This window comes from Aulonocara stuartgranti (assembly GCF_965226115.1).
Source record: "Aulonocara stuartgranti genome assembly, chromosome: 3".
Lineage (NCBI taxonomy): Eukaryota > Metazoa > Chordata > Actinopteri > Cichliformes > Cichlidae > Aulonocara > Aulonocara stuartgranti.
Genome location: NC_138941.1, coordinates 33,203,593 through 33,222,602, shown reverse-complemented (window position 1 = coordinate 33,222,602; position 19,010 = coordinate 33,203,593). Strand labels below are relative to the sequence as shown.

General features: G+C 41.7%; 1 protein-coding gene across 2 annotated transcripts in view; it reads right to left on the bottom strand.

Annotated features, from left to right (window-relative positions):
* The window catches only part of adgra3 (adhesion G protein-coupled receptor A3), a 31,140-nt gene that overhangs the window by 6,525 nt on the left and 5,605 nt on the right, over window positions 1-19,010 (bottom strand). For both annotated transcript variants that reach the window (XM_082520080.1, XM_082520079.1), the window contains exons 2-7: window positions 15,736-15,807; window positions 8,224-8,295; window positions 1,219-1,290; window positions 1,059-1,130; window positions 787-947; window positions 59-272 (exon numbers count right to left, since the gene is read on the bottom strand). In XM_082520080.1, the coding sequence (XP_082376206.1) occupies window positions 59-272; window positions 787-947; window positions 1,059-1,130; window positions 1,219-1,290; window positions 8,224-8,295; window positions 15,736-15,807 (663 nt within the window). The remainder of the gene's footprint in view (window positions 1-58; window positions 273-786; window positions 948-1,058; window positions 1,131-1,218; window positions 1,291-8,223; window positions 8,296-15,735; window positions 15,808-19,010) is intronic.

The window sequence follows — 19,010 nt, the reverse complement described above, 5'->3', positions numbered from 1 at the left end:
CAAGGTGGCTATATAAATTCCTATGAACTGCAGAATACACGAACACCTATCTTCATACCTGGCAATCAGCGAGCAGTTCTGCACAATGCGCTTTTCAATGAAGATGCCTTGAGTGGCATCAGGCTTGACCATGTGGCCCCTGTGGTACCACAGCACCTGCATGTCCTCTGCCACGAGGGAGGCCTGACACTGGAACGGCAGGCTGTCCCCCTGAAAGACGACCTGCCGCTGGGATGGGGTCAGCTGGAAGGAGGGCAGCTCGAGTGGAGCGTCTGAGGAAAACAAGCAGGCGAGTCAGGCGGTATTTCTCAAAATAAAAATGAAGCGTCGCTCATTTTTCCAGTTCTGTTTACTATACAAGTTAAAACTGCATCTTTAAATTCTCAGTACTTTTAGTGCCACTCGTAATTCATGTCAGGCCAGCAGCTTCTGCTAAATCTACGCCATACATTTCATAATCCCTCACTGAGATGAGTGCCAAACCGATAAGACATGAGCAAGTACAAACAAAGGCAGCGTTGGCCTGGGCAGCCCTTGTCTTATCTCCCGTGTCATTGCACAAGCCCCTGTTACCCAAACACTAACCTCACTGATACCAAAACAGAGACGTTAAAGGGACAGCGCAGCATTTTGACTGTACAGTCGTCTGAGCTGCTGCTCAGTTATTTAGACATGTTTAAGACAGGACAAATGGCAGATTCGAGTCAGCGGCAATTAAAATGATGCAGTTCTGTTGCAGGATGTTCAAACGATTATATTTTAACGTGTGCATGTGTGTCTCCGTACCGCATGTAAAGAGCTCCGGCCTGATGGAGGTAACTGACTGACCCTGTAGAGACTGTGGGTAGGAGCACTCTGTGTTCCTTACAGAGATTTTCCTGTCTTTGATCCAGCGCAGCAGCCAGAGAAGGTTGCAGTCACACAGCAGGTAAGGTGTCTTGAAGTCCCTGGAGATGGACAAAAACAACACCTGGGGTCAGTTTAGGTGATCGAGCACCATCAAACAGACTGACAATGGCCACGTGCATGAAGTTTCTTTTCAAGCTGAGCATACTCACAGCGCCTTCAGAGACACCAAGCTGTCAAAGGTCCCCTGAGCCAATGAAGAGAACATGTTCCCTGTAAGGTTTCTGAGAGGGGAGAAAAAAAAGAGGTTTTATTTGGGATGTACTATAAAGACATGACTAGATCACATTCACAGCAGTGCAAATGACTTACAGTCGGATCAGACTGGATAGACCTTTAAAGATGTCGCTGTTCAGACAGCTGATGCTGTTGTTGGCCAGGTCTCTGCAGTGCACACAGAAGAAGAATGACATTTTATTTGTTTGACAGCTGAAAAAATAAACCAATCTAAGAGCCGTGTTGTTCTACCACGGTGACTCTTAACCAGGGGTACTCAGAGATTAGCTGTACTACTACGTTTAATGAAGTGAGACAGAAAAGTTAATTGGCACAAAACAGCAGACAAATTGTATTACAGTAGATAAGTAATGATCAAAAAATAAACAAATAATTTAAATCCCTAGGAGTTCACTAGCTAATTGTATAGATAAAGAAATCAGACTGAACATAACAGATCTTCTCTTTCTTCTTTCAGCTGATGCCTTTAAGAGTCGCTACAGAAGATCACCCTATCCCTGGTATCCTCCACTGTCACATTACCATCCTTGACTACTTGAATCTCCTCCTCTGAGGTCTTTCAACCTCAATGGTAACAATAACTGAGAAGCCGTAAGCTGAAAGTCGTCCGCATCCAGTTTAAATGAGTTTTACTAAAGTTACTTGAAAAGTATGCCAGAAAAAAAAAAAGGTTGGGGACCACTGGGCTAAAAGATCATCGAGTTGTCTTCATCTGAGCTGCAAATGTATTAGAACATAAATGAACACCTCGAGAAACGCTGCTGAGTTGCTGAGATAAAAAAAACAGTAGGTTTAAAAGAAAAAAGCCAAGTTCAACAGAGGCAGGTTGAGACAGAGATCTCCAAATTCAGCCGACAGGCTTACAACTTCCAAGGTGATTTTAGATAATGTCTGTGTGGGCCTGCGGGGGGAACCTACACATCAAAGGCACAGCAACACTGTGGTAGGTGATTAATCACCCGTGATTAATGTCAAATGCAGGAAAAGTGTGTGTTTCTCCCCTTCATGTGACCTGACATGATGTCTCTTGCAAACATCAGATGGAAGTGTCAGAGACTCTTTCAAAAAGGAAACTCGGAGACGGTTCAGGGGCTTAACGGGGAAAAGATGGAGGCTGCCTCTGTGAATTACACTGACTCTACCAACATTCAGAAATATTCACCGAAGGAAGGTCCAGGTCAGCTGGAGCACACCGCCTTCAGCAGATATAATCATCATCAAGGGATATACATAAAGATGTTTATACAACCTCAATACTACTACAGCTAATAATTACAATAATAAAGACGCATTTTATTGCGCAAGTACTGAATATTTTCTGATGTCCAAAGACCTCAATAAACTAAAATAATAAAAAGTAAAATGTTTCAGTGGATTAACTACTTCTTTCATTAACACATAAATCTAGTAACAGTAGTGCAACTAAGCACTGTTAGCATTCTGGTTAAGCTGTGTTTCTGGCATGCTGTCAGAGGGAAACTGACTTAGTTGCCACATTGTGGCGTCTAACAAGATTTGTATTTTTTCCAAATACAGCTGTGACTGGGACCAAGGCTAATGATGGAGGTGAGACCAAAACCTCTGAATTAATGCTGCGACCCAGAAACCCAAAACAATGGCACTAAAATATAATACTGAGAAGAGGGGAATGGTATATCCTTATAATCTACTAGATGTAGACTGTAGGTCTTTGGTTCAATAATAACATTAATTTAAGCTTTTAACATTATCCAAAAACCTACTTCAAAACAAGAAAGCAAGGTGGCAATTTTTCAGTTTCCAGGGAGACAGCATTGAATCAAACCCTTGTTATAGCTGTAACATATAAACCTCTGTGCGAGGAAACCAATTGTTACAAAGTGGCAAGAAATGAAACAAGAGCCAGTGAGAAAAGGCAGATCGTTACCTCAGCTTGCCGCCAGCAAAACTATATGTTCGGGTGCTTGAGGAAGGTGATACTAATGCAAAAATGATACCTGAAAAACAGCTGGCAGGTATATCCTAGCATCCCAGAATTTATGTAATTATTGGTGTTGCGCCTTAAGGTGCCGGCCGTGGACTTTTACGGTGTGAGGTTATTAGTTTCACTTGGAAGTAAAGAAAAAGCCTCCTTTTGCGGGCCTGCCAAATTTGTGTGTCATGGGAAGGATATAGAAGTGAGGCGGGCGTACTTTCATCTCCGGTTATCGCCTGGATTCAACTGCTAAAGTTACAGCTACACCAGGAGCCTCGAGAATATTTGTTAAAATAGCTAAAAACCAAAAAAAAAAAAGTGTCACTTTGTTACTGAGTGAAGTCACATGCATGTCTTTTGGCCACAGGCACGCAGCAAATTAAACAGCACAGAGGAGCGCTCCAGAGCAGCACATTTGAGGAGCTGAAGCAAAAATAGCCCGATGTGATAAGGTTCGAGTGGGAATCGTTCAGCTGTTGGGAGGAATGCCGAGTAAGGAGCGCCGAGCCTAAAGGAATCCATAGGGTCTGAGAATGCTGTAGTGTTGGGAGAAGTCTGCTTAAATGTTTTAGTGTGGAGAAATTGAGTGTGTGAACTGTGTGTAAAGTCAGGTAAGGGATATACTTATCTTGGCCCACGGGGTTGTAACCAGCAGCGCGGCCTACACCCAAGCTCTCAGCGTGAATAAAGAAACCCAGCTGGGAGCAGCTGACTACGTCTAGATCAGATGTTAGCTCTCTTGTAAGAGAGATCATTATTATACCCGTCTTAACATCTTTTTTTCTTTTTAAACTTGTCACTGGTGCGGGCTGAACACAAATTCAGTGGAGACATGCGCCAGTTTTTACGCATTCTGTCTTCTCATCGACACGAGCGCCGCATCGCCTGTCAAAACAGTTATATAACGTCTCTCTTTGATTTGGAGCGAACGTTCCTAAGCCCGAAAAACACACACACAACCGTAATGATGTTGTAGTGATGCTGGAAGTCGTCTCAGTGTGCACTCTAATGGAAAAACCTGCACTGAAGCTACAGTGAAGAGCTGTGGGCTTTGAAACAAGTGTTTCTGGAGCCTAATAAATACTGAGTAATGAATGCTTTGGACCATTTTTAATGCAGGGTTTTGGAGCCCTGAAGTTGATCTGCGTGTGGTGTACAACAGTGTAAATATTCTGGCACGAGTGAAAAGTGGGGACACTCTCAAGGAGTTTGGAAACTTGTTTCTCTTCTCTGCAGCACAATCTTTCCTTTAAGATGTGTAAATGTGAGCTTTTTATTGTGGCCTTCAATCTGCAGCCTTCGCTTTAAATGCTCCTGTGCTCTGTGACATGGCACGCAAGATAAATGAGGCCTCCAAATGGCACATCTTGAAGTGAGGATGGGAAAACTCTAATTAGGCGATTGGGGAGGGGGCTACAGTAAAGTCAAAGATAAGGGCTAAAGCATTACGTGCCAAGTTTCTGAGGCGTTTCATGACATTACAAACCCTGGCAAAACTTATGACATATGAATGAGCCATAAAAACTGGCAAAGTCTGCAAATTAACTCCACTCCTATTTTTCACAAAAAATAAATAAATAAAAAATGTATATTAAAAAAGCCGAGCGAATGTGTCGCTTGTAATGCCAAGCCTTGATGTAGGGCTTCTGTGTTTACATTCCCAGAGTCCAGTACTACCTCATCGTCTCCTTTGCTCTTCTGTGCTCCCTCCCTTTCACAGCCGAGTGACTGTTACCCTTTGAAATGAACTGAGACAGGCGGTGGGGCCAATTAAACTTTGCTACAAAGCCAAACTGTAAACTGGAGCACGTGTTTCCACGATGATCTCTGTGGCGATAAGAAAGGCCTTTAACGATATCTGTGTGTGTTTTAGATTTTAATATGCAGAGGACATATAGACAGGCACGTATCCATCAGAGAATATGCATCGAGGAGGAAACGGGGCCAATTCTGATCCGAGGAGCTGACTGCCTTCCCGTCTCGTTCTTATTGCTCTACAGCAGCAGCCAAGCTCAAGTTTGTGTTGGCAGGGACTGGGTGCTGTCGGATCATTCCAATTCATGCTGTGTTCTTGCTCTCGCTCTCATGCGCGCACATCCACAAAAAGGGAAACACGCGGCGACGCGCTTACGTTCGACGCCCTAAACAAGCACGCGGCACCCAGATGGAGTTGAGAGTTACGTTTTCTGCATATCAGAGTTATCCTCCGTAGATATTCATAGACATCACACGCGCATACGTGCTAAAAGACGTCTGAGTGCGAAAAAATATAAGTCTGCACGGTGTGTGCTGTGATGTCTGACCAGACAAAACAACCCAGTAGCAATAAGCCCGATTCAGACGAGAACTTTTTTTTCCCGTTAATTTGTTGTGAAGGCAGCCTAACAGGGTCATTCCCAGTAACATTTACATAACATTTACAACACAGCACAAGTCTGAACTGCGTGCAGTGGCATTAACAACATGGCAGGCACGAGATGATGACGCACGTCTCCCGTGTTCGTGAATTCATCAGTTCACATCAAAACACTTTATTTTAAAGAACAAAAAGCTCAATCTGAGGTTACATAACTGATCTTCAAGAAGAAAAGATAACCTGAAACTTCCTGCTGACTTTACCTAAAAATCAGGTTTTCAAAAAGCTTTTTTCACACGAAGTTACACATCTTTGCTGTTAAGTAACTCCCACATAGACTGAAATTCAAAGTTCTTTGAAATACTATGTTTTACTGTTTAAGAAACTCAGAAAGACTTGTGCCAGTAGCTTCTTAACCATTATAGGTGCTAGAACAACTGCTCTTGAGAGAACAAATGCAGAGAGAAAGCACCAGAATTGGACTCTGACCAACTCCTAGTAAAAAATCTGTGGATTTCAAGCAATAACATTGTTTTTCAAATCACTAGGAGAAAATAGTTTAACCCTTTAAGACCTACCATAGAACCAAGTCCTCCAGAGCTTATATTATATATTTACATGCTGTAGTGCCATTTTTGGGAGCATTTCAAGTTGCTATACATCAATACAACCATTATAGCCCAAATTTTAATAATATGTCTGCATTAAGTGTATAGTAATTACATAAATTGCAAAAAAGTGCAATAAACTACAAAAAAAATTGAAAATCGTTTTTGTTTTTTTAAACATATATTTCTAGTTAGAGAAATTAAAGAGGCTTATCCCTCAAAACTGTAAATACAAAAAAGTTGCACAAAATACCGTAATTGTCGGGCTATAAGCCGCTACTTTTTGCACAAGCTTTGAACCCTGCGGCTTTTAGTCAGGTGCGGCTTTTCTATGGATTGTCCATGATTTTTGTCATATTTGTTTTGTTTGTTCCGCTGTTGTACGGCACTACGTTGCTTGGCGGAAGGGCATGTGATCAGACACACAGGGTTCAAGAGTGGTATGTTGGTCACATGTCCATCCGCCAGGCAACATAGTGCCGTAGAAGTAGCGCGAAAAACAAACTTCAAAGTAGCGTTACGCGTTCAGCGGGAGGCGTGGATGATGAGCGGCGATAAACTTGCGAAAAGCAAGTTATGCTCAACTCCACAGGTGGAATCTGACAGCGTGGAAAAGTGCGAAAACATCCACGATCACCAACGGATTTCGAAGGGCTGGACTGCTGCATGATGGAGAGGAGGACACCGCCACGGCCCTTCTGAGGGTGTTCGACTCTGACACTGACAACGAGGATTTGTTTGGTTTTGAAAGTGACAACGAAGGAGAGAAGCTGAGAGTGGATAACGAAGCCACCCTGAGCCTGTTCGTATCCGACACTGGAGAAGAGGACTTTGGTGGTTTTAGTGCGCAGGAAGAAGAGAAAGATGGTGAATGGCTGACTTTTCTTCTTGTTAAAGCCGTGTCACTGCACCTGAGCCTAAAAGGTAGTCTGAATCTATTTTTCTGGTGTGCTGTAGGTTATTGTTATGTACTACATTTGTTACTCATTTATGAAGCACAGTACATGTTTCGTACTTGTAATTACCGGTACTTGTACACATACCTAAAAAGTTATGCAAATATGTACCCATAACTTGTTTTTCAAAATATTAATAAAAGGGGTGTGTCTCCAAACAGCCATCTCTTTCCTGACAATTCCCTTTGTGCATATTCTCTTACATATGATAAGTCAACATTGAAACACCTGCGGCTTTTGGTCAGGTGCGGCTAATGTATGTACAAAACAGGATTTTCCCCTGATTTTAGCTTGTGCGGCTAATATTCAGGTGCTCTGTAGTCCGGGAAATACGGTAGTATCCCACCACAGGAAATTTATTTTGAGTGTCTTCATAGTTTTATTTTTGAAATTCAGCAATTTTTATATACTGCAGGAAAAACTAAAATAAGTATTATAATGCAAATTTGCAAAAAAAAAAGCATATGCATCAAAATAAACTATTTCCAGCAGTGCAATTTGACTTCTAAGCATCCCAGAAACGACACAGAAAGTCATAAAGTCAAACATAACTTTTAAAAACACCAGTATAGCCTTACAAGGCCCTGATGGTAAAAAACTACATTTCTACGAAAATGATGTCACTTCCGGTGTCGGGCAGGTCATGGCGGATATGCGATAGTTCGCGCTGATGGACGTAGGAAGTGTTACAAACAGCTGATCGGATCGGCAAAGCGTGTTTCTTGAATATTATGTTTTTGTTGCTGCAAGCGCTTTTTATGCAATTTTTGCAAAGCTATATGTGGAAGGAAACCGTGACCTAGGACAAGCTGATGGCATAAGATGTAAGTACAACTCCTCCGGTTTCATATGCAAAAAAATTATTGCGCTAGTTTACGTGGTTGCAGAGCTACCGGGATTTAAAAATAGTTACGCAAAACCGAGCGTGCCCGCTCCGACCGGCTTTAAAGGGTTAAAATAACATGTGACCAACAAAACACAATTTCAATTAATAGTTTAAGAGAAGACAAGCTGAACAAAATCTGTCTCCTAACAAGATTCTGTTCTCAACTGAAATATAACTAAGGCAATCCTTTGAAAGGTTTAAAAACAAGAACACCTCGGCAATCCCTGAGGGCCTGAATGTGGGAATATGGAGTACACACACACACACACACACATAGAGAAACCACATTAAAGAGACAGCAGAGCTACAGAAATACTCACAGTCGCTTTAGTGCTGGCAAGCCAAGAAAAGCTCCTGGTTCAATATGACTGATCATGTTACTCCGCAGGTCCCTGTGGAAAAATGAAAAGATTTGAGCAGTGCAAACAGCAATAAGACAGCACAACTGCAACGGTGTTGCTAATCAATCATCCAAGTCTCCTTAACAAAACAGTTATAAGTTTACCGTTCTTTAGTTAAAGCGAGGAACACTGCTGATCAGAAAGAACATCTGCGAACACTCTCGGCTTGAAATAAAACATCGTTCTGTATATATCTGGTTGCTGCAAATTTTCTTGAAATTTCTTGATATGGCTTTGAGAAAAGGATTTGCATTTGCGCTTGTGAGATACCTCCAGATTTGTGCTCAGTAGTTTGAAATCTTTCCAGTTTTCTACTTTGAGAACAGTCAGTGTAACCACTAGACTCCATTGCCATCATCTGAAATTAACATTTCATTGTGCAACATTCAGCACCCATAATAACATGGTTCCTGCTAGGAAAACTTTTTATGCATGAATTTTTGTTTAACCCAGTGACAAGATCCCTTCTTCAAACTTAACACCCTTTGTCACCACATAGCTGTTGTCAAGGACAACCTGAGCCTCAAAGCTGCTCTCTTTCTCTTCACACACAAGCACACAAACCTCCCAAACCTGAGGTTCAAAGGCTCGCGGTCAGAGATTTCCTGCGGTGCTCACCTGTGCTGGCACTGCCAAGTCACTCATTACAGTCGAGGTTCAGGAGGCTTTCTAGTCGCCACCTGAACCCACACAAAAGGCCTCTGGGTAACTCTGCCTGTTTGATGTCAATGAACTGTCATCTGAAGGCAGGTATGTGGCCACAGATAAGTCAGAGACTGAAAAAACAACAACACACACACACAAAACTACTGCTTGTTAAAAACTTTTGATGTGCTGGCTTCTCTGTGAAGTTGTGTTGAGAGAAAAATGAGAAGGCAGGACAAAGAAATCAAAAATATCCTTGCAGAGCCGTCGCAGCCAGGAAGAGCCAGATTGGAGAGTGTACTGGGTGCATAAACAGGCGTGTTGAGTCTGGTAATTTGCTTGTTGCTGAAGCTAATTTATTTTTTGTGTAAACTTTGCTTAGAGTTTCAGTGTTTACAGTTGGAGGACACAAACACAATCTGGCAACCTCAACTGGGTCCAAGAGAAGCCAGAAAAGAACGCTTTCCCTCCATCTGGCTCAATGATCAAAACGCATAGCTGCCAAAAAGACTAATGTCAAGCTCAGTGTTGAGTGCTTTTAACCAGGAGAATTACAAAATAATGTCTGCTGGAGGTCTGAGCTCTAGATCTGCTGGTGTAACCACTACTACTAATAGCAAAAAAAGAACACCATAGCTCTCTGTTATTCCAGTATGTGGATTAGCCAAATATAAATACACTTCTCATTCCACAGACATCCAACCACACATGACCTGGTACCTTTTAAATCTATTTGCAAGGCGAAAAACGCCAGGTTTCGTCTTTTGTCATGCTCAGAAAGAGCTGGCTGAATACTTCCAAGTGTTCTCCAGCACTGGTCTTGAACTGGCAACAAACTGAAGGGTGGATCTGCAGCTGCTGCCAATATTTCAGGGCACGTGTATGCTGTCTTCCAAAGGTGTTACTCATATGCACGTTAAAACAAATTAAAAATGTGTCATGTAAATATAAGATTAATGAAAGCCTCTTTTCCAAGTTTGTTTTTGGCATGGTGGGTTATATATTGAATATGGAAGGTTTCTGGCATTAGACTCGCATTTCCACTGAAGAGAGAGAAGCTCGCGCTATTCAACCAACCACCAGCATCATTTTTAGAACATGATCGCTTTTGGGGTTCAATACCTGCCAATACTGAGCTGCATACTGCCATGTCGCTCACATTATTTATCACCACACTCATTTCAGTCAGCTTCTGCACTGATGTGATACTATAAATACAAACTAGAATGATTCCCACTCTTTTCCTTACATTATGGAACACGGTTTAACAGTTTAACAGCAGCACTGGACTGACACTTTGGAGTGGCAGAGACACAAACATGTATGTCATATTTCCTGTTGCCAAAATGTTACAGAGGCATATTTGAAAGTGAGACTATAAAGCTTTTTGTGTTAACGGGGCTGTGAAATTGTCGAGGGAGCTGGGCGTTCCCTTAGAGAGACTGTGAGAAGTTTGACCATTCAGGAAGAAGATGTACACATGCTCAAGATGACCTGCTGAACTTCAAACCGAGCCCTGGAAAAGGGGAAGAAAGGTGATTTAGGGGACTTTGAATGCGGCGTGGCATTTTAGAAACTAATCTACTGGGATTTTTCCACACAGCCATCTGTAAGGTTTAGAATGGTCTGAAAAAGAGGAAATATCCAGAAATTGGCAGTTCTATTGATGGCAGAGGTTAGAGGAGAATGGCCAGACTGCTTTGAGCTGACAGAAGGGGTCTGCATCAGGGCATCTTTGAACATCTTAAACTGGTTTCTTGATCATGACAGTGAGCTCATTGTACTTAAATGCAGTCACCAGATCTCAGTGCATCTTTGGGATGTGCTGGAATAGGAATTTTGCATTATTTGAACAAATCTGCAGCAACTCTGTGATCATCTATCATGTCGATGTGGATCAAAGTCTCTGAGGAATGTTTCGAGAAACTTGTTGAATCTATACCACAGAGAATTAAGGCAGGTCTCAAGGTAAATGCAAGGGGAATTATTGCACATCACATGGGTAACTTACAGTTCTATGAAGGCACCATTAATGCCAATTTTATATATATATATATATATATATATATATATATACATACATACATATATATATATACACACACACATATACTAGGGGTGCAACGATATTCGTATCGATATTGAACCGTTCGATACAGTGCTTTCGGTTCGGTACGCATATGTATCGAACAATACAACATTTGTAATTTATTTTATCAACTTTCCTTCTGACGATGCTGTCTGTGTTGAGCGCTCAGTGAATCTGCGTTCGACTACTCCGCCTAGGCTGCACTGTCGAGCGCAGATCCACTGAGCGCTCAACACAGACAGCATCGTCAGAAGGAAGAGCGCAGGGCAAGCTAGCAAGACAGAAGTTAAGCTCTCCTTGCAACATGGACCTCCCCCACTCTCATTCAGATCTGGCGTTTGGAATTATTTTGGTTTTCATGTGACGTATGACCCTGAAGGTAAGCGAGTCATGGACTAAAGTAAAACAGTATGTTGGATGTGCCATGCAATGCTCAATTACATGGGTGGGAACTAGTGTGTTAGCGCAGTTAGCTCGTTAACGTGTTGGCCGTCTAGCCCCATGCACGGGGCGATCGGCGGTAGCTCGTTAACGGAGATTTGCCGTGTTGTGGCGTTAAGGTCATTTCAACGAGATTAACCTGAAAGCACTAGTGGGAACACAACGAATATGACTGCACATTTACGCCGACATCATCCTAGTGCAAAGACAAAAACAACAAGCATGCTACTAACTTTAGCCGAGTCATTTAGACCGCTGTTAGCACATGATTCTCCTTATGCTGCTGAGAATATAGCCCAGAAGAAGCGGATAGTATAGCTTTTATTTTGGAAAGAGACATTTCTCTGTAATAAACTCTCTTTTCCAAAGATGAGTGATTCCTCAATCAGATACAGGGCTCGCAATATCGCTAGCCCGACGTCCTGGAGCTAGCGATTTTTTTCAGTCGGGCTACCAAAATCTTTCTCTTCCCTGCCCGTCGGGCTATTGTAGGAAAAATATATGTCAATGCTTTTGCATTCTTTCAGAAATGTAGCTGGGTAATTATGTCATTGGCATCGGTGAGCCACTGTCAATATGTGACATATTGAAGTCGCGTTTGAATTTGCGCTTGTTTTTTTGCTTTCACTTTGCAATCGTGCGAACTGTGTATAGAGAGCGACAGCACTGATCTGTGAGTGATGATAATTTGTGCACCAATTCCTCTGACATCGTCTTATTAATCGTTAGCTTACTATGCAAACATGACAAGTGAAATCTCCCGCAGCTTAAACATGTGAGAGGTTGATCGCGCAGAGAATCGCTGAGCTTATGTGAGTGCGTGTGTAAAAGCATTTCAGTTCTGCTGAGCCAAATAAGACAGGTCAGGGTGAAGAAGTGACAGCCAAAGAAAAGCTTACCACAAAACGGAGAAGTTATGACAAATCAGACTATAAGGCAAAAAGAAAGTGCAGCTTTATGGTTTCATGGACAAAATAATTTCTGTGGCTGCAATATGACAAGCTAAATAACCAGGGCTGCACATAAGTGGTCCGCAGGTGCGCATTCGCTGTCAAAATAAAAAAACACGCACAAGGGTTAGGGTTAAATTTAAAAACTGTACTTTTGAGTTAAAATATATATTTATAATTTTAATAAATGACAAATTAAAAAGGCATGAACATTTTTTTTGTATCGAAAAAATATCGAACCGTGACACCAAAGTATCGAACCGAACCGTGAATTTTGTGTATCGTTGCACCCCTAATATATATATATATATATATATGACTTTCTGTTGCCATCCAAAGATGCACTGACTATTCAAGCAAGACAGTGCCAAAACACACTGTGTGTATTAGTGTGTTTGCATGCAACTGAAAAATATCAGCCATCAATAATATGTACCATATTATTAAGAAAGTACAAGGGAGTCTGAACTCAACCACAAATTGGAATTAGGCTTTTAAAACTACACAACCTGTATCTTCAGATCTTTATACTACTATTAAAATGCCCAGTTTGTAGAAATATTTGCAACTTTTTAGGATTTAGAAGCATGCTGAACTCAGCAATGAGTCATTTAAAATCTTATAACTTAACCTTTCATTTGTGTAATAATTGTTTCAATATTTTAAAATGTTACATAGTCTAACATGAATCCTACGGGTTAAGCAAATTAGAGCCGTATGAGCAGAATCCTCTTTTCTGAAGTCTATTAAGTAAAGGCTGTGTTCCAATACCCATTTATATCTACCTTTATATGAATGTGATGCTTGCTTGCAGAGTACCATTGATGAATTCACAAACAGTTTTTCAGGAAACGCCACATACTAGCTCCATTTTCCCACAATAATTCCCCCACAGCACTGGATTTAGAAAGGAATTAGCATGTGACGGTCGCCCAAGTTGGCTCCTATTTCTATGAGGGGAGATAATGGGGATTCTGTGTGGCTTATTCCCATGCAGAGACACCTTTGGCCCCAACAAAACACAGCGGTCTCCACAGTTACTTTGCAATTTCACGCAGAGTGCCTGAGAGGCATAATGGATTCTCTACCCCTCTCTGGCACTCACAGCCAGCTGCTGTCTCAGTCGTCACCACTGCATTAAGGCCGTCCAAATGAGGGAGAGTCCCTTTGTAAAGTGAAAAAAGAAGGGAAAAGAAAAGCCGTGAAGGCGGGAGGAAGGAGGGGTGGCTGGCAAGATGGAGAGCCTCAGTGCATTCAGACAGATTTGTGCTGCATTTTTTTCCTGCTTTGAGAGTTTGAGGAAAAATGAGTGCAACTTAAGGTAAGAGGTAAAGTATAGGACTATTTCAGAGCGGTGTAGCATGTAGGAATTACACTGCTAACACCTTTGGCCTTGGCTTGCCCTTTTATAATGACAAAAGCAAGTAAGCCTTTTAGTGATCTCACCTTGCTGGCTGAGAGTGGACTGGAGGAGGTGGGGTCTGTGAGGAGCAATGAAAGCTCAGTTTTCAGGTAAACCCGCCTGTAGTTTCACAGCGCGACAGTCAGGCAGTACAGATTTTACAACCAAGGCAACTGCAAGCTCACAGACAAAATACACAAGAGCCTTTAAGGCTTTCTTGGTAGAGAAAGATCAAAGATTTTTTTAAAGCATTAAACATGCAGCCTCCTGTTTATCCTCGAGGCCTGAGCACTAAAACTAACAAGTGACCCAATTCAATAGTCCATAGAGACTTCGCCTGTGAATCTATAAAGAATCCAGATATATGAAAGTCCCAGGACTGTTTCAAATAACAAATTAAAACTTCTTTTCCAAAAATCTGGTATCCTCTCCAAAAGAAAAGAGTGCAGTGAATTTCCAGTTAGTCAAATCTCATATATAATTATAAATAATAACCTGAAACTAAATTCTGAAACGGAAAAAAAATGTTTTGATGCCAGCAATACATTCTTAAAATGTGTGTACGCAGGCAGCAGTCAGTACATAAAGTCATATTCAGAATTCTGTACACTAGTGTCAAGGTTGAAAATCTATTCTGAATTTGGCAATTTAATATGTTTTGTACATGGGTAATTTTTTGGGGGGACAAATAAAGCATAAACAGATTTTCGTAACATTTATTTTGTGTAAGTATTTACTTGCTTTCACTTGACTCTGCTCTGATCAGCTGCTTGATGCGTTTGTGGCGTTCCAAACACATGTTTCAACAGGAGAGGACGGCTGGATGAAGGCGTTTTTCTCGTCTCTACTTTACTTTTAAAATTTTCATTCGTCGGCTGTCACAACTGCCAATGCTGATGCAGACAGATCAGCAGATAGCCAACATTGGCTGGTAACATCAGGTACCAGCCGACTGCTGTTCACAAACGCTGTCCATCTAATCTGACTGAGCTGGAGCTGTTTGCAAAGAAGAATGGGCAAGGATTTCAGTCTCTAGATGTGCAAAGCTGGTAGAGACAGACCCTAAAAGACTGGCAGCTGTAATTGCAGCAAAAGGTGGTTCTACAAAGTGCTGACTCAGGGGGCTGAATAACTACACACACCCCACTTTGCAGTTATTTATTTGTAAAAAAATGTTTGGAATCATGTATGATTTTCGCTCCACTTCTCACGTGTACACCACTTTGTGTTGGTCTTTCACGTGGAATTCCAATAAACTTGATTCATGTTTGTGGCTGTAATGTGACAAAATGTGGAAAAGTTCAAGGGGGCCGAATACTTTTGCAAGCCACTGTACCTGGAAATGCCTTAACACATCTATAAAACTTTCCTCTTTACAGATTTCAACGGCCATCAATACTTCATTGCCGCGGTGTCTCTTTAACCATCCCAGAATACTCCAGCAGCTGTGTGCTGAGAGTATATTGCCAGGCAGATAACAACCAACCCTAGTGGCTATGCCTATAATTAGGCCTTTCTAGTACCATCTTTAGTCTTTCACTTTAGACAGATTTCCTGTATTGAAGTTAGGTGTGCAAAACGTCACATTTTAGGCGACTCGGATGTTTTGCCGACACGATGCCAGTGTGTGTTTAACAAACCTCCTGCTGCACAAGCCAAAACTTCACTTGGGAAGTGATGAATGGCTCCTGCTAATGCACTGTCAGATATAACATGAAATACTATGAGGGGTTTTTTTAGCTTGAGACTAACATATGTGAGGTGCATTAGTGACGATTTATGTTTCTGTACAACCTAAGCATAAGAAAAAAAAAAGCTTTCTTTCAATGTGCTATAAACAGAGCATTAATATTGACACATTAATGCTCTCTTAAATCACAGGCTGAGGAAATAACGATACTCACAATTTTTCCAAAGCAAATAATCCAAAGAAGGATCCATTTCTGAGATCTTGAATCTTGTTGTTGCTTAAAATTCTGCAGAGAAAAAAAAAAAGTGTGAACGCAAAGCAACAGATATTGACTCACACAAAAGACTGCATAACGATTTCCAGGCTGTTGAAATAAAAACATTTTACTGTGCAATGTCAGTAAAGCAGCCGCGGTGCCAAAACATCAGCGAGGAATGTGTGCTAATGAAATGCAAAGGTGGAATCAAAAGGATCGAGTGTCTTTTTCAGAAGCAAATGGATTCATGACAGAGTGCTACTTGTTGACAGATAACAATATTAACCCAACTTCTTTTTGCTCTAGACACGCTTAGCATCCAGTCACACCAGGTTGCTTTCTGCCAGGGAGAGCTGATGAAAAACAACTCCAACTTTAGCTGAGTGCTTCTTTCATGTCAAATTGGCAGTGTCTGGTAGCCAAAGTGGGATTAGGAGTAAGCTGGCTTGACTTTATAGGTAAATGTATCGCAATCTGATCGGCAGCCACGATGACTCATTGGTGGCATACTCGCCTCGAAGCTGTCACACAATTAGACAGTGCGGGGAGTCGTCCTTATGAGAAGAAATCCCTGTTTATAGAAGGAACACCCAAATATTCATCTCATATTTACAGCTAACACTGTATTAAAAGCAATGTGGTTAGAGTTAACAGTGGTCCAATTTAAATGCAACTTTGCCAATTAGTTGTTTACTAAAACAAAACGGGAAAAAATAGAGGAAGAGAGAGCCTGAGAAAGTCTAAAACCTAAATCTAACCTAAGTGTGAATTCTTGATAGCTTCCTCTCGGGGTAATAAACAGCATTTTATTATCTAGTTTATTTTCCCAGCAGAGCTAACCCACAGCAAGGAAAGCTCCAAGCTAATTGCCCGCTTTCTGCTCCCGTGTGTCCCTCCCAGTTATGGTCCTTCTTTAAAAGTACTCCCAAAGAGTGCGGGAGCAAGGACGTGTGGTTAGCATGGAGGGGAAATGGTGGGTGACATACATGCTTAGTGGCACCCACAACCCGGGGCCAAATTGGAGTCATTACGGGGCGTTGAGGGGCCGTTTTATTACAGGGTTGGACAGAGGAGACTCTCTGGAGATTTGCTGTTTGGCTCCCTGCCGTTCAGAGAAAGTACGCACATAAAGAGTTCCTGTTTTCCATGCTTCTGAACGCTGAAATGGCAAATGTTAAGACTCGATGATGTACAAGACTGCAAACTCTGTTCACTGCCTGTGTGCACATGGTCCGATGATACAGCCGCAGATGTTGGGTCTCTCGTCACAAAAGTCTAATTCATACGTGAAATGCATGGAATACCAAATGGATGAAATCCAGCTTTAGCAATGTGGGGCTTAATCAGCAGAATACAGGGGATGGACAAAAACACCTTTCAGTACACTAGCACTCCAATAAATGCAAGGCTGGGGGAATTTATTATGTTTGGCTACTTCTTTGTAGCATTTCTCATGTTGGCTGGATCGTCACACTACAAAAAGAGCATACGCAAGATTTTATTCCTTTAATACATTTTTTTAAAGGAATAATAATAAAACTGAAAAGAGCTGAAGTTGAAGATTCATTCAAAACTTGGAGCAATAAACAAACAAATCTGCAATGCAAAAATCAAAGTCATAACCTTCCAAGTATACACTAACCCACCTCAACCTCAACCAGTCGCTAGGGTGGATCAGCGATGCTTTTAGTTAGAGCTTTTCAGGTTTGTAGAAAATCCTTTGAAAAAACACTATATTTAAAGTCTCCCATTGGTATTCACTAACAGCAAGAAGGTCCTGGCTTCAAATCTACCAGTCGGCTGCCCTTTCTTTGGGGAGTCTGCATGTAATGCACATACATATCTTTCACTGTACTCCAGCTTCCTTCCAAAGTCCAAAGATATGCATAGGTTAGGTAATTGGCTAATCTACATTGGCTGAAAGAATGGTTGTTTGTCTTTCTGTGTTAGCCCTATGACAAATTGGCAACCTGTCCAGGGCTGGGATAGGCTCCAGCCCACCAGTGACCCTGAACTGGATAAATGGAAGGAAATGGGTGGATGGAGAATTCCCTGATGAGAATCTTGACAAAAGGGTTGGGGGTAAAACCTAAACCTGAGTTGGGCATTTGAGAAAAGTAGGATTTTAGGCATGAAATTCTAAATACGTGATAAATAAATAAATTTAAAGGGTAAACATGCAATTGTGTGTGCATGGCTACTCAAACAATGCCCAAACCTGAAACCCAATACTGTCCCCAAGTCCATGTGTGAAAACAACTTCAGTGCAGGCAAAAGAAAACCTTCACCATCACCGACATCATCAGAGGTTATGTAAAGCATCAAGAATTAGGTTTGGCTACAAAACTGCACATTTAAAGCCCTGTAAGTCTCAAGTCATCCAAATAAACCTATAAAAGAGAGTTCTCCTGAGAGCCATGCACACTTTTCTTGGCCTCTCTTCATTCCTCCCTTCTTTGGCTCTTTTGCTAGCTTTGTCCCACCCTCTTCCTCATGACAGGAGTGTGACCTCGCCACATTAGAAACCGCTTGGGCTGCAAAGTCCTCTCTGCACTCTTGCATTCATGTGAAAGCCTTACCACTGCAGACTAGGTAAATAATATGTATAGAGCAAAGCCTCGAGTCTCCATAGAGATCACGGCCATTTAAATACTAGTGTCTTCACTGGCCTCAGGACATGTGTAGTTAGATCGTCTGCTTCCCTGCTGTCTGTCTCATGAAATCAGCCTGAGGTCGCCAGACAAAGGACCAGTCTGTGGAATTTCTTCAGTCTGTGCTTCTAACAACACATGAGGGAGTCTTGCTTATCTTGATGCATAGATAAGACCTGCTTGAGCTCAAGCCAGGAACAAGCTGCTAGGGGAGTCTACGAAATCTCACATCCTGTCTACTGATACAGATGGTATAAATCTCAATGACATTTATGGAAAAACCTTCTCTAAAAACAGAATTTCCACTCTTAGTCACAAGTAGTATAAAATGCACTTGTCTAGATTAAATCTCATTCTCTATGTGAGTAAAAACTACACTAGTGAAAGGCAATTTTTACATTGTGCAGCGAGGGAGTGAAACACACAAAATGGCCAGCCACTGCTAAGTGTGCAAGCAGCCACGTAGTGTTTCAAGGACAAAGCCCTGGAGTTCTCCCTACAGGTTCTTTATGCTCAAGAGGCTTTTGGACAAAGAACTTCACAGCGTGGAGATCTGTAACCCTTCAGCAGGTTTTCAAATAA